Consider the following 15634-nt stretch of genomic DNA (forward strand, 5'->3'; position numbering starts at 1 on the left):
CCTTTGACTCTGAAAGCTGTAGAGTTAGTGTTTATCTGTTTATCTTTATACCAAGAATGCTGGTAGGAAATAGAAAGATCTGATGTATGTTTTTTTCTTGTAATATCTGTATTGCGATGTCCAGTGTTTCTACATCTTTCCATGGTGAGCTTTTCGGACACTTTCAACCAAGCAGCTGATTTCCTCATCTTCCTCAACTTAATGTCAAGTGATTAAAGGTCTCCTAATAATCCTCCCCAAATTAGTACAAGTGCACTATATGAGCTGTACTACTTGCTCGGCCTCGGTGTGATTGTGAATTTAAAAGCAAGTAATCAGAGGTATTATTGTGTTATGATTATACCGTATTGACTAGATATTAGCCGAAATCAAGAGGGGCTGTTCTGTCCTGTATAAACCAGTGAACAGACGGGCTTTGAGGCATGATTGGTGGAGGAGGTTTGGGCTTCTCTGTCTTGGTAAACGCAGACTCGTCCTGTTCAGCATCATACCGCCTGGTCACATGCCATCCTTGCCACCAAAAGTGATTCCTGTCTTCATTTCATACCTTGAATGACAGCTGTAATGATTTTTTAACAAGGTACAGATTGAAAATGTCCAAATCTGCAGTATGGAAACTAAACACTGTGGCAAAGGTATCTATCTGGTGTGTGACAGGTGCTGGCTTTCTTTGCCTTCATATTTTTAGAAACAGTTTCACAACTGCCCTATCTCTGTGAAATTTAGATGTGTTGTAATCCTTTTAAGTTTGTTTCAAGACCTTGGCATCCTTTAACGATTCCAGACACTTTGGCTTTTCATACGGTTTCCTCAATAAATTGATTAGTTAGTTAATTGGTTGATATGTTAAAAGTTGAATTTGAATTTTTGGGTTGGTGCATCGCTTATGGCGAGTCATTGATTGGCCAGGCGGCAGTAAATAACATGTTAAACAATCTGTGCCTTATTGATATATTGAATAGTAGCAGGAGAGCTATGAGGTTAATTGAACAATCTGTCAGTGGTGAGTCTGCTGCATATCCTCATACGAAGTGTTGTCTGCTAACATTAACCTGTTTTGTTTGTCCCTTGTAGGCGGAAACGTTCGTTTGGGTGAACACCACTTCCCCGCATGCTCAAAGTGTTGCACGGGCCAAGTACGACTTTCTCTTTGGCAAAGCAGACGAGCCAAGTTCGTCCGAAAGCGGTAAGGCCGTCCCAGGTCATTTTCTGTTTAATGTGGCAGCGTTACCTGCCGGCTACTTTGAGGGACAGGACCGTTTACGTTCCCAGAATATGCAGAAGCCAAGCTTTCCAGGATTCTAGTGTATCCCAAAGCATGTATTACAATGACCAGGTTTTGCTCGGAATGTTGTCTCAATGGGCAACAAAACTGTTAAGAATAAAGACAAACGATCAGAAATAAAATGTAAGCAATGGTTCATATATTGAAGAGATAGAGTATTTTTGTAGTATTGCATGTGAAACGTTTTAGGAACGTTTTGCCAGTGGGGCTACAGGAACGGAAGGCGGATTCCAGGAATGAAGGATGATGACAGGAGGGGAGACTGTTAGGTGGCTGGTGGACACAGACAAAAGCACTCTGGAAACGCTGTGTGGCTCAGAGTGCAGGAAATGCTTGTACTGGTTCCTACTTCATAGCTTGTATTTTTAGAGTGGCCAGTATTTGTGCTGATGGGTGTCTTTGCCTAGACCCAGTTCATTTGGATGTGTTTTCAGGTTCCACACAGTGTGCTAATTCTATCCTCTATAATGCATGCTCTTCGTATCTATGTTTCAAAGCATGGTAAGAATCCATATACTTTGCCCAGCTTGCCCAATTATTCACCAGTTTGTGAGAACTACTTTGTCTTGTCCTAATGCGTATTAATTGGTAATCTCAAATGTTTAATGTTTTTTTTTTTTCTCTGACATTTTTGACTACATGACTACATACATGGATTTCTAAACATTTTAAAATACATGTTTTGTTTTTATATAGTAATCTATTAAAATGAGCCTTAATTGTATATGCTTATTTAGTGCGCAGTATTTGCCATAAAAAGCTTTGGGGCAGATGCTCATCTGACTTGAGATATCTATCTAAATCATGTGCTAATAATCATTCTGCGATTGACCTGTTGGCTGATGTCAGCTCTGCAGTCTGGGTCCTTTTGTGTAGTAAGGAATGGACTTTCCCAGCTTACCAAACTGGTAATGGGTGGCTTGCTTGGCCTGTCGGAAAACAGCTTCCTGTAAATTACAGTAAACTGCGCTTTACATCTCGGGACAGCTTGAGAACTGAAGATGAAGATCTGTAATTTGATAATTGTACATTATGTTTCTGCACCTCTACTCTACCCCAGCTCATGAATACTTGCTTGACTATCTTGAGAGACCCGAAATGCACAGTAACGTCATTATGCTCTGAAAATGGCTGAGCTCCTATCGATTGAAGCGTCTGTTTTTTTTCCTGTGTTGATTTCATACTGGCTTCTGTCCGAATGGGAATTTCGAGCAGCGTGTTGATAAGTGTCTAGCTCCCTGTATTTCCTCCTTGCGGAAGCCATGTACTTCCAAAAGCTGCTGCTCCCTTCTCACTGTGGCGTGTGTCTGTTTGCAGAGAGGCCCGTGTGTCTGGCCACTACTGCGTTTGCAGGATCTGCCTGCCCACGTGTTCAATTGTTCAGCTATAGACTATAAGAGGGGTTATTGCACAGCTATCTGACTCCATGGAGTCTTACACAAGGGCCTAGTGGGGTTGCAACTATTCTGTCAAACACAGGGTTCAAACCAGTGACCTTCCGATCACAGACAGACGGCTACCCCACTGAGCCACACACCTGATAACCTGATGCAGCTTGGGAACTTCATAACGTTTATAAGGACTAACAGGAGCAGGACTGCAGAAGAAGGAAGAGGAGACTTGTTAATATTTTAAAGGAACCGATTGCACTTCCTCGTCACGTGTTGTTTGAAGAGACGAGCCAAGTTCGGCTACTTTGATGGTGCATTAACGGGTGGCGTTTGGTGGCTGTTGCAGGGACAAGGAGCAACTAGTTCGCTTGTGGTTTCCCCGCCAAGAGGTCGACCTCTAGAAACAGGCCTGATGACTGTGCTGAAATATCACCTGGTATCAAATTCCCTGCAGTTAGAGAGCTCTGATAGTGGTACAATCGGCTCATTGCAAGTAGGTGCGTGTATATGATATGCACCAGTGCCTATATCATTGTCCGTAGGCTGGGAAAGGTGAAGTTCCAGATTTCACCTAAGTTATGTTAGACTGTGGTTATGTTAGACTGTGGAATCCACCTCCACCTTGTCTGGACATGCACAGTGTGCAAGGGCAGCCCAGCTTTCACTTTCGTTATGCCTCTTTAACCCTAAGAGTGTGTGAGGCATCAGTAAAAGCCTTTGGATGATCTCAGATCAGTTCAAGCTACTAACTATACAGGGTTTACGTCTAGCGCCTACCGGGCCAGTTAGTCCAAAGCGGTTACAGGCTTCTTCCCCATCTGTGTTTGTATTGGGCAGGCTTCCCGAAATATCTGGTATTTTCCTTCAGTTCCAGCATTGAGGACTGTGGCCAAAGTGTGAGTGAAGGCAGATTTACCCTCAAGGGCTCTGTTTACACAGAGGGAAGTGGAATTCCAATTGCTAATTGTTGGGAGGAGCTGGGGGATCAGATATCCTCAATATTGAATGTCTGCGATATTCAAATATGTAAATGCAAATGTAAAGGGTTATTACTAACACCCGTGACCTGCAACTAAGTAACAGCTCAGCAGGAACAGGAGCTAGTCAGTGATGTCCTCTTTGGGCTAAGGATCCTGATCCTGATGTTATCGTGTTATGTATAGGTGAATGGGCATCCCTATATCACTCGTATGTGTGCACCTGGTGATTGGCTGGCATCTCATCCAGGGTGTCCCCAGCCTTGTGTCCTCTGCTCTCTGGGTCGGGCTGCAAGCTCCCTGCGACCTTGTACTGGATAAACGGTTGGCAGACGGGAGGAATCCATTTATATGTCATGTACCAGGAAGAGTCATTTGAATGATCTTTTTACCCCTTGATTTGTGTTGACCCAGTAGCCACATGGTCGCTTTACACACTTTATTCCACATAAGCCTTTTCACAGCATCTGAAAGGGACATCTGCCTGTGCGCATGGGTGAAATGCTGCCCCCTACAGCACCGAGCGGGCAATGGCACCTTCCCAAAAGCACAAGCCCTTGCTTTTGCACAGTGATTCAGTGTTTGCAGTCCACATAAGGGCTATTCACAAGGAGCTGAGCCACAAGAGAGCTATTTTCCTGTAGTCGGCCCCTGCATAAACACACAGGGCCAGGTTTTAATATCCCAGGGATTTCAGAGAAAGATGTACAGCAGCTCATTTAGCCGTTTGGTCCATACATCACGATACATAGTGCTCTAAAATAAAAATTAATAATGATGATAATAAAGTAATCCTTCTCAGAATTTCAAGGCATTTTTCTCTGCCTTTCAGTAGGTCTGTTAGAGCAATGAGGAAAGGTCCTGCAAACTGAAATGTTTTTGTGGTGATCAATATTCCATGCGAGTAATACTCCTATAATCTCAGTGAGGGCTTTGCAGTCCTTCTGTCTAGTGTAATCATGACGGAGGGGGAGCCCTCATTTGAATGAGATCAGACCGAGGGCTGTTGTCTCCCCCACTAAGCGCTTTTAACGTCTGAAATGTGATTCCCTACCATTGAGAGACAGATGAACTACACGCCAATGTGTTTACATCACTGAAGTGTGGATGTAATTGGGAACTTATAGCCTGGATTTATCAAGTTTGCATTGGTGAACTGCGGCCAGTTGACTCTGGATAGTTTTTTAAGAACACTTTAACACCATTTAATAGCATTAGCTGTGACCCTGTACTAATGTGGTGAGAAGATATATGAGTGGTTATATTAATAACATTTTATATGCGATTTTTAAGTAATACTAAATATAGCATTTAGTATTGCATCGGTGCATCGATGATTTAAAAAACATGAAATATTGTTTTTCAATAATTTTAGTAGTTTTTTTGACATCTGACATTGCCGGTAATTATCCGTCCTTTTCCTGCTTTGTAGCAGCAGCTGCTGAAAACGCCCACATTCTGCCAGAAGGAGGCAACGGTACTAATTCGGAAGCATCTGTCCAGCATGGGGCGGCTGTCAGCACTGCAGGGGAGGTGGAAGAGGAGGAGGACCTTAACGAGACGTCACTCTTCCAAGAGATCGACCGCGAGCTAGCAGACCTGCTCACCGACCTGGGGAATAGGAGCCGGGACGCGGCGGTGCGCCGGTGTGCAGACGGAGACCCGGGGGCGGTCCCCCGCGATAGCCACAGCGGGGCAGAGCCAGGCGGGGATGCGGCACCCGGGAGCGAAGGCTCGGAAATTTCCAAATTGGGAAAACCTGAGTCGCCCATGACGACCGACCGCCTCTTTGAGTCATGGACTGAGGCACTGAGGCAGGACACGCTCTCTCTCAGTTCAGCAGTGGCAGAGTTGCCACTCCCAAGCCCTGTGGTTAATGGCAACACTGGCCAAGAGGACCCAGCGGACAGCCCGGCTCCTGCCGCCCTAACATCTGGAGCCAGGATGGACACGGAACCGCCTGCTGCAGCAGAACCAGGGAGCGACTGCTGCCTCCCCTCCCCTGGTCTCCTGGATGAGCCCCTGGAGGAGTCCAGCAAGATCCTGGCTGAAATCCCCGGCATCCTCACGGCCTTCCTGGATGGAGGTCAGACCAGGGAGAAGCCCCCCAAGAAGCTGCGATTTATGGAGAACAGGACCGACGGGCCGCAGGACTCTGGGCTTCCCGAGCTCCATAAGGATGGCCCACTTGCCCCCGGTGCTGAGCTGGCTGTGGGGGAGAACCCGGGCCCCAGGATGAGCAAAGCCCTGGAGACTCTGGAGGCCCTAGAGAGGAGCCTGAGGAGCAGCACCTCCGAGCCGTCTCCTCTGCCCTTGGTGGGAGCCATGGAGGACGAGGTGTTCAGGACCATCCCGGAGGTGTGCATAGAGAGCCCGGAAAATGGCGAGCCGCCAGACGTGAGCTCCAGGTAACCCCGCCCCCGCATGCCCCCCCTCATGTGCACTTAATTGTATATCTAATTATGAGAACAACCCAGAGGCTGGGTGGGGGTGGGTAGGTGCACTCTGTGAATTTTAAACTTGGCTGCCCCACATAGATCCCCTCAGAGGCAAACTCACAACAGGCCCGTACACATTGCCACGGCGCTGCATGGCCAGGCCCCACCCCACAGAATACGCCAGAATCGTTAGCTGCTCTTTCCTTTTCATTTATTTATTTTTCTCTTTTTCTCCAATAATTTTTTCCAGTCAGTACACAGCTTCATACTTTCGGTTTTTAAACAGTACATTTCTGCTGCAGACTTGACCTGAGGATTCTATATAGAAGCAGCTCTCGAATGCCATTAGTGATCCATTCTACAAACCTTGACGCAAGTCAAATTTTATAGTCAGTTTTACCCCCCCCCCCATCCAATTCAGGCCACCTCATAGCAAAAAACACATAAGCCAAAAATATACTAGTACAGTGGTACCTCGGTTCTCGAACTTAATCCGTTCCGGACTCCGGATCGAATCCTAAAAAGTTCGAGTTCTGATCAAATTTTTCCCATAAGAAATAATGGAAAACCAATTAATTGGTTCCCAGCCCCCCAAAATTACACCTAAATATGTTTTTTTTTTTTCTTACGATTTAAACAGAAAATGAACAGGATAAAACAAGAAGAGCATTTTTTTCTTAATAGCTTCCAAAACCATAAAGATCTTATCCCAACATTTCCCCTGTCCTGCCCCGATCATCCGCTCCTTCTGTGTGCCACGCCCCCTCGTTAACCTCGTGTGGGATCCCCATGTGATCAGCTGTTTCTGGTTGTTGTCATTAGTCTTCTGTATTTAGTCCACGTTTCAGTTTGTTTCCCCAGTCCGGTCATTGGGTGCGTTCGACTTGCTTACAGCGCTGGCTTAAAGCAACGCATTCTGATCCTGACGCAATGCATTATGGTTAGATGCATTGCGACCTCTCACCCGGCTGCACTAACTGGAACCGCCGATGTGACGACACACCTTTGCCCTTATTGGCTGAAGAGTTTAGTTACACGCATGACGTTTGTATCCCAGGGAGTTTCTGATGCGTAATCTGCTATTTCTCCCGAATATCACGTAAAGCAGTGAGAACTGGTTTTCAGTTAATTTACCTGGTAAAATAAAGTTTAAATAAATGACATAAATGCTCTAATAGTACACGTAAGTTAGTGGTTTATTTATTGTTAGTTACTGTAATGCTGCACTGCTTTATTTGGTTAATCATCCAGTCTGTGAAGAAGGCATTCAAGTAAGAATTGCATTGTAGTAAGACTCATTTCCTGGCGCGTACAATTTATATTAGGTCAGCGTTCACGGTTCGACTTCTGATATTCAGATCGAGTTCTAGGTCAAACTGGTTTGTTTGACTTTCAAGAAATTCAAGTTCTAGTGAGTTCGAGAACCGAGGTACCACTGTATTATGTACGAAAGTGCTCATAGTAAATAATTGGAAAGGTAAAGTGTAAAAGTTTATTTTCAGCGTGCCGTCTTTGCATTAGTGCATTCTATAAACTCTAAGTATCTCGGATATTTTTTTTGTGTAAGTCCGGATTTACTCGAGAACTGCCTCTATTTAAATATAAAATTATTAGTCCTTTGATACTTTTAGTTATGAAACATTGTCTGACTTTTGTGACTATCTTGAGACTTTCCATGTAAGTATGTGGAAAATTCGCTTAGTGTTTTTCGGTTTATACTGGTTAACAGCACCATGCCACAAGGGGAGCCAAATGGACCGGGCTGTGCTGATCGCGATACTCTCTTCTCGTCGTTACTCTCTTCTCGCAAAGCCATCCATCTCCAGCCATTCTGACATAAATGCTAACTTCACGTTTCCCCACAGAGGCGAGGAAGCGACAGACGTCTTCAGCTCCCAGTTTGAGAGCATCCTGGAGTCGGAGCGCCTCCAGGGGACACTCTACAGCAGCCTGGACTCCCTGGATGCCCTGTCATCCACCGACGAGTCGGACGCCTGCCCCAACACGGACATGCCACTCACGCCCATGATCCAACAGCGGCTGAAGGAGGGTGGGCGCTTCCTGGAGGGCGATACCGACACCGGCCAGCAGGAGGTGCTGAGCGTGACGACGACCAGCAGGAGCGGCAAGGCCGCACTCGAGCTCACCACGTCCTATCTGGACGTGACCAGTGGGGGCGCCGTTAGCGCCCACCGACTGGACCAGGGCCCGGACAAACAGTCTCTGGCAAACGGCGTGGTGGAGAATGCAGAGCGCCATCCGAAGGACTGGCTGCAGGGCTGCTTGAGGTAAGCGTGCGACTTCCTCTTTCAGCTGCTGTGTTGTTATGATTTTTATCAGCTGTCTTTTCTAACACAAAAATAGAGCTTCATGTGAAACGCATCTTTTTTAAAGCCTTATAAAAAGTATCTAAATGAATCACTAAGCAATGGATTCTATGAACCTGTGACTGTTATTAATACACCAAAAATCAATATTGAGACCACCAGTCGCCTACACTAAGGAATCCTAGTAAGATTTTTTTTCCTTGCATTACACACTCAGTATTTATTATTCACAATCAATTTTCATTACTCACGATCAGTATTCATTACTCACAATCAGTGTATTCATTACTCACAATGCCTTCAATGCCTTGTGTGTAAACACAGTGTATACCACAATTATTATGTTTAATAATAATATTAAAAGAGGTTAATTACTTGGTGAATTAGCCAGCATTGATCTTGTGCCAGTGTGCGGTTTAGGAGTCAGATAATATTTAAGTTCATGTGCAGACAGTCCTTCTTTCATGATAGATCTTACTTGTCCTAGGGTATGTGATACAGACATTGGGGCTGGAATGGTTATGAAAGATTAAGTTATGTGTGTGATTAAGTCTGTGTGGTGTAGAAATAGCTTAGAAACGCCGTCAAGGTCGAAGGGACATGATGTGACTAATTATCTTCTGGCCAGAGCCTTCACTCTCCTGTAAAAGCACAAAATATGTTTATAGAAAATGTGTAGAGAACATATATTAAATGTGCATGCTGTGAATCACTGCCTAGTGAAGTATATTCATGCAGATAAAGGAATAGTTAATAGTTTATATGAATGAAAAGAAAAGAAAGTATATTAAACAGATAATGTATTTTTAAGTCCTACTGCTATAATTAATAATTATTTTAGAAGGTATACACTAGTACTTCTATTGCACAATTATTATGATTGTATTTTATGTTTTACTCCGTTAAGCCTGCATTTTGTCTTGTGTTGACCATACGTGGAATGAGACAATGGCTGTTGTGTCACTCTTGTTGTCAATTTTAATAAACGGGATTTTATTTGATTTACACTCCGAGTGATATTGTGTTCATAAACATTGTGGTTTGCGCTTGAAAACTTCAGGTCTAGAATCAGAATTAGTGTCATATAGTTAAAAGCTTTATTAAATTTCTAAGTCATCCTGAAATGGTTTGGTATTCCAAAAAGCCTCGTATCCGCCATGGCCAATGGCTTTTTCTGTTCTTTCTCATTCGCTGCATGTGCGCCATGACAACGACCACATTCTGCACTGTAACAGGAAATAACTTGTTGAAGCAGCTCGTCTGTGTGGTAGGTGAGATTGTGCTTCCAAGGTCAATGATTGCCCATCATAGTGGCTGCTACTAGAACTTTCATAACCACTTGGCACATTGAACGGTTCATTAAAAAGCAATGGATTAATTAATGGGGATGACCTTTGTGGGAAGGTCTACGATGCCATCTGACAATAGGAAAAAATAAATAGCTGGCGACCAGAAGTAGGGCTGCTAAATTTATCACCTACAGTTATGGGAGAAAAACACTTCTGCTGTGGTTCCATGGCCGTCGCCTTAAAATCTCTTCAGTCTCTTCAACAACAGGTTTAAATCAGCCGATGTTGGGAGCCACTACGGCTGTGACATCATCCACCTGAAGCCCATTGAGAGAACCCTCGTCCCTTATATATGGGCATATATGGTCAGCACAGATTCAAAAAGAGCTGATATCCATTTGATGTGGTAGCTGTGCCCGGACCCTGAGACCACAAGAAGCTACACCTGGTGTCAAAACAGCTCAGATCAATATGTCACTGTTGACTGCCTAAACCTCACCTGGCTTTTACCGTAATGTGCCCCTTTTTGGACACTGCGCTATTAGCATATTCTGACCAAGCTTCTGCATGGGTATTATTTAGCCTGTACCAAAAATTCCCCATATTTTGCTTTTACGACCCTAAAAACTAGGCTCTTTAGTTTTGTTCCACACATTCCTTACCAATAAAAGCCTCTTTATAATGTAGTTAATCTGTGCATTTATTAGACAAAATTTAATTTATCTTTAAGCCTCATTTCTTGCTTATTTGGAAAAACCTTGTTTCCGTTGCAATTGTCAAATTTTAGAGGGGTGCAGTCTACCAGATGTAAATGAGGTTTCTGTTATATGTGATGTGAATGTAAATTATGTTTGGCAGTATCCAGGAAGCGTGTGGTCATCGCATGTAAAGCTGTGATGCTGGGGCCTGTCGGCCTGATGTTATCTCTGTGGGCTTCAGCACGGAAGCCGCAGATCGCCTTCAGGCGGACTCATCATGCCCAAAAGGCTGCACATGGCCTATGGTGTTCTGTTCTTTCTGGGTCGAGTGGAGCGCAGAAGTCCCAGAGAAACTGATTGCAGCTTTGTGCAGCTTTATTTTAACTTAACATTTTGAGCCTGTTTGGTGGGCAGTGTGCGATTTTTCATAAATTTAGATTAGATTCAGCTTTTTCTGTCATTGCGCTAAGCACACGTACAGAGCCAATGAAATGCACCTAGTATCTAACCAGGTGCAAATAAATACAAAAATATACAAAAATATACAATATACAATAAAAAAGTAAGTACAAATTCTGGTTATTTGCAGAAACATGGTGACCATGGTGGTCTGTGTCGGGTTCGGCTCGGTGGGCAGCACCATCCCTCACACCTCCAGGCCCAGGGCTCGGATCCTGGCCCCAGTCTGTGTTTGGACTGTGTCGGTTCTCCTCCAGGTGTTCTCTGAGTACTCTAGGTTCCTCCCATAATTTGTTGGTGTTCCCTTGTGATTGAATGGCATCTCATTCAGGGTTCCCTGTCCTTCCTTGTATAGGCTCCAGGCCTCCTCACCATCCAAAAATGTATCGTGGCTGGAAGAGGGATGGATGAAGGTTCTCTGTAGTTACATATAGTGCCATAAATTAGCTATCACTGCTCTTTGAAATGGAGAAAGTGCACCCTCTGCTGGACAAATGGGTGCAACACATTAAGTCATACAAGTTCCAGGGCCTCTGGAAAAAGAAATGCACGCCTACTGCAAGGACAGAAGGATTTCTTCCCCCACTGCTTCAGTGGGTTTGATTTTTCAGTTTCTGCGACTTAAGCAGACCCAGACTAGCCTGCTGAAATGCTAAGTAGCCTAGCGATGATAACACTGGAAGCTATGAGAGCTGGTTCAGTTGTTAATGTGAAAAGGCATCATGATACATTATAGTTTATTTAGTTTTTTTTCTTTTTTCTGAATTCTTCCTGCAGGGAGTGCTGCATGCGATACACAGAATGCCCTTACCCTCATCCATGAAGTATGACTAGTGGTTAGAGTTGGAATTGGCTGATGGTTTGTCATGCGACACCTTGCTGATTACAGGAAGGTGAGAGTGACCTAGGAGGTATGCGGGTAGTGTAGGACTGAGCCCTGAACACGACCCGGCAGGCTGTCTTTCAGATTCCAGGGAATGCAGTGCTAACTGCCCTCTTTGTGGGTTTAGCTTTTTAATGTTGTCGAAAACTGTCTATTGGAAATCTGTCATTTACATTTTAATCCAACAACCAATGTATTTCAGGGCAGTCTCAACACTACTAGTATCCTTATATTCGTTCACTGACTTTCAGTAAGTTTCAGGTTAAATTAAATTTGAACAATTAATTGTGACTGGATTATAGAAAGTACTGTATTAAATACTTAATGGTGCTATAATGTATACAATACATCAATATCTGCTTTGTTATGGGGTTTTAAGTATTTATTATGAAAACCGACCTAGATTCTTTATATATTTATACATTATGAAGTGTCGGTGTCCTAGGGGTTGCCTATTTGGGATTCATTATTCATTATAGCTGGGTGTTTATGAAAGCGGCTCTGGTTAAGTCTTGCCTGGAAGCGCCACGTCCCTGGAATCACAGCGGTGAGATCAGTCGCGGAGCCAGACCCTGTCATTTGTGGCCTCCCAGCTTTCAGCGCAGTTCCGTAACCCGTGTGTGACTCCTGCAGTCTGCTTCACGACGAGCCTCCTCTCCCAGGATCTGCACTTCTGTGGTTATCAGGAGGTCGACTGTAATTGATTCTCGTTATTTCACGGCGAGGTGAGCCGAAGCCCGTTGGCGTCATTCCGTCAGGTTCCAAGGCGCGCCCGCAGAACCCGACTGCATTAGAATAGAGAGGCTGCTTAAGAAGCTTCCTTAAAGTCCCGTGGGCAAGGGGACAAGTGCAAACCTTACAAAACTTTTCAGATGAATCACAATTAAAAATGATGAGTTTCCAAAAAACGCAAAAGTGTCGAATATCTAATGTAATTTATTGAATAATGTGCTGAAAGTGACAAACATTTACCCACTCTAAAGTCGAGATATCGTAACACAGAGCAGATGAACCATATGTACAGTAAGCATCTGTATTGTGACACTGCTGCGGTGTCACTGGGAAAGTCAGAGACCGGAGGGATAAAAATGGGTTTAAAGTCTCTACTGCTTCCCTGTATGGATGTATTTGGGAAGAGGTTGGCTTCATAATGGCGTGTGATAATGGAGCCCGTTCCCCCCCATCCCCCACTCTGTCCCAGCTTCTCCTTCTCGCAACTAGCTATGTAACTATATATCGTGCCACAATAAATCGCAGTAAAAATATATGATGTTTCGAATCGTGTAAATAAAAAACGCACTGCAAAATAGCTCAAATTATTATTAGGCTGCGTAATCCCTTTGTTTTTCCTAGCTGTAATTGTGTTGTTTAGACAGCAGATGGTGCAATAACTTGGCCTGCCCTCCCCTACTGGGAACCAGAAGGCTAGTTCATACTTAACTTCTCTGCGTGCTTTTTCGGGCTGCGGACGGCATTGTGCACAAAAGCTTGTGTTCATAGTACATTTGTCAGTGGATGCAGATGGCTGTGATTGGTGCATGCATGCATGCAGCAGTGATATTCCACCAGAGCAGGAGCAGGCAGATGTACTGCAACAAGCACCAATACAATGTAGTAAAATGGGTAAACTTTTTATGAACTCAGAGTTGTTAGCATAGGCTTGGGCTTTGTCAGGGCATACTGTGGAATCCAAAATCCTTACAACAAAATTAGCTGGGGACCCCCCAACCCCTGGCAAATTTTATTGCCAAGATTTCAAAAAGCCAGAATAGTGTTACTTTTGAAAATACCTTACATTGTGGTACAATGTATGGACAGAATTAATTTTCTGGACAGTAAAAATGTCTAAATATCTAGTATATGTGAATAACTCCTACAACAGTTCTTCTTCTACACCTAGTCAATTATCTTGCACATGCACAGTCAATGCACTGGAATGTGCATGATCTCCACTGGGCAAAAAATCTGGACTACACGCACACTGTCCGCAGCCGTCCAGCGCAAATTCACGTCACCTCACACTGTGCACGAGCCTTACTGCAACCTGCAGAAGTAACACTACAGAATGGGGAGTGCAGATAGTGGTCAAATTGTTGTTTTATGCCTAAGCCTGACGACAGCCTTCATGAATGTCCATAAATAGTTATTAAGAAAAGGCCTATTTGTGGTTAACTTTTTTCATTTTGAATAAAAGGAATATTTTAGTTAATAAGCTGCTACATTTTATGTAAGCATTTGCTTAATGATTGTAGATAATTATTATTCGTTTGTAACAAAATGAAACAAAGCTATATTTTGATTTAACAAAATGAATATTTAAATTGATAATACAAAAATAAATGTTGCATTTTCTGGTAAATAAATTTTCTTCATTTTTTTCCCAAAAATATCATGGGAACATCATGAACCTAATATTGTGGATCAAAAGGAATCACTAATTGGGTGAATTACGTGCCTATTTGCAACACTTACGTCCACGGACCATGAGGTCAAGGCTCTGCCAGCATGGCATCTAGTCATGTAATGCATGTGGGCGTGTACCGTTTAGGGAATGATGTGATTCTACGTCACAAGAATCACAACGATGTGATGGCAGGTTGTGTTGACCATAAAAATGCTCATTTCTTACCCTGAATTATAAATTGATCATTTTAATCCTGTTTAATGTGGAATTCACCATGTACTGTCTGTCTTCTTCATTTTAGAGCTATGATATAAAATGCTTTGCTTGTAAGCACTTGTAATACTACTTGTCTGTCCATCCATCTTCTGTACCTGCTTATCCTATGCAGGGGTCTGGAGCCTATCCCAGAAGCTCCCAGACCAAGGCAGGGAATAACCCAGGACTGGGCATAGTACCGCATAAAATACCTGTAATACTTCATTTGTAATACTAATTAAAATAACTACTAGTTTATATATAGTTACATATATACAGAAACATATTATATAAATACTAAAGTGTATCGTAATATCCAATAAAATGTTTTAGAAAACATTTTATTTGAAATCTTCACTCTCAAATCGGCTGATCGTAAAACTGCATTGACGTATTCCACTGGTAAACCACACTGCAGCTTCCCGAAAATAAGCGCGATTATGCACGCGGGGTGACCTTGACTTGACACGACTCCAATGGCTACCTCTGAATCCTGTCCCCAAACACCCCACATGTCCTGACGGCCCCAGCAGCACACCAGAAGGGCCAGTATAACCAGTGTCGGTGATTTCCCGTCGCGCTGAGCGAGGCGTGGAATGCCTGGAGCCATACGGCAACCATACCGGTCTGGGCGCTAAACCTCCTGGTCATGTGACCTGCGGTGCATTTTCATCACGGCATCTTGAGCTGGATGTGATGTAACCCCTCCCCACCAGTCCCCAGAGTCACCCTTGACCCCGCTTACTCGCTCGCCTAAATCAGCCCGTTCTGACAACACGCCCACTACCGCGCCCCATCCCCATTCGCTCGCCCCCTCCCTTGCTTGCCACGTCCCTGTCCCCGAGCGGATGGAGGTAACAGTGGCTCGTCCACCAGCAGGACTTACGGCGAGGTGGAAGACCTCAGTGTGCCGTGGCGGCTCCCCCCTCCCCCCCCCCGAGGCTCGGCTGGAGAGGCAGAAACGAGGGTACCTGTGTCCTGGGCCGCCTGGGAGACGGCCGCTGCTCCGTCTCCATGTAGGTCATTCCAGTTGCCGAGGGGCCGGTCACATGGCTTAGGGGCAGCGCCAGTGCGCCGCTAACGACTTTCCCATGGGCTCCTTCGTATCTGGCTGCTTCTCCCACGCCGCCGGCCCGTGCGACGCCGGGCATCCCTCTGCTCCGTAAGTCTCGACCTTCCTTCTTTGCTTCCGCATGACACGCTCGCTCTGTCGCCGTGACGATGGCAG

The 15634-nt window shown here is 44.5% G+C and overlaps 1 protein-coding gene across 6 annotated transcripts in view; it reads left to right on the plus strand.

Annotated features, from left to right (window-relative positions):
- Positions 1-15634, plus strand: part of psd3l (pleckstrin and Sec7 domain containing 3, like) — a 114993-nt gene that overhangs the window by 16766 nt on the left and 82593 nt on the right. For 3 of the 6 annotated variants that reach the window (XM_023795557.2, XM_023795574.2, XM_023795595.2), the window contains 3 exons: positions 1075-1186; positions 5086-6061; positions 7957-8379. In XM_023795557.2, coding sequence (XP_023651325.2) covers positions 1075-1186; positions 5086-6061; positions 7957-8379 — 1511 coding nt within the window. Of the gene's footprint in view, positions 1-1074; positions 1187-5085; positions 6062-7956; positions 8380-15450; positions 15569-15634 lie in introns of those variants that run through there. The other 3 variants (XM_023795566.2, XM_023795585.2, XM_023795613.2) reach the window with 2 other exon arrangements.

The sequence above is a fragment of the Paramormyrops kingsleyae genome, chromosome 7 (genome assembly GCF_048594095.1).
Source record: "Paramormyrops kingsleyae isolate MSU_618 chromosome 7, PKINGS_0.4, whole genome shotgun sequence".
Taxonomy (NCBI): Eukaryota; Metazoa; Chordata; class Actinopteri; order Osteoglossiformes; family Mormyridae; genus Paramormyrops; species Paramormyrops kingsleyae.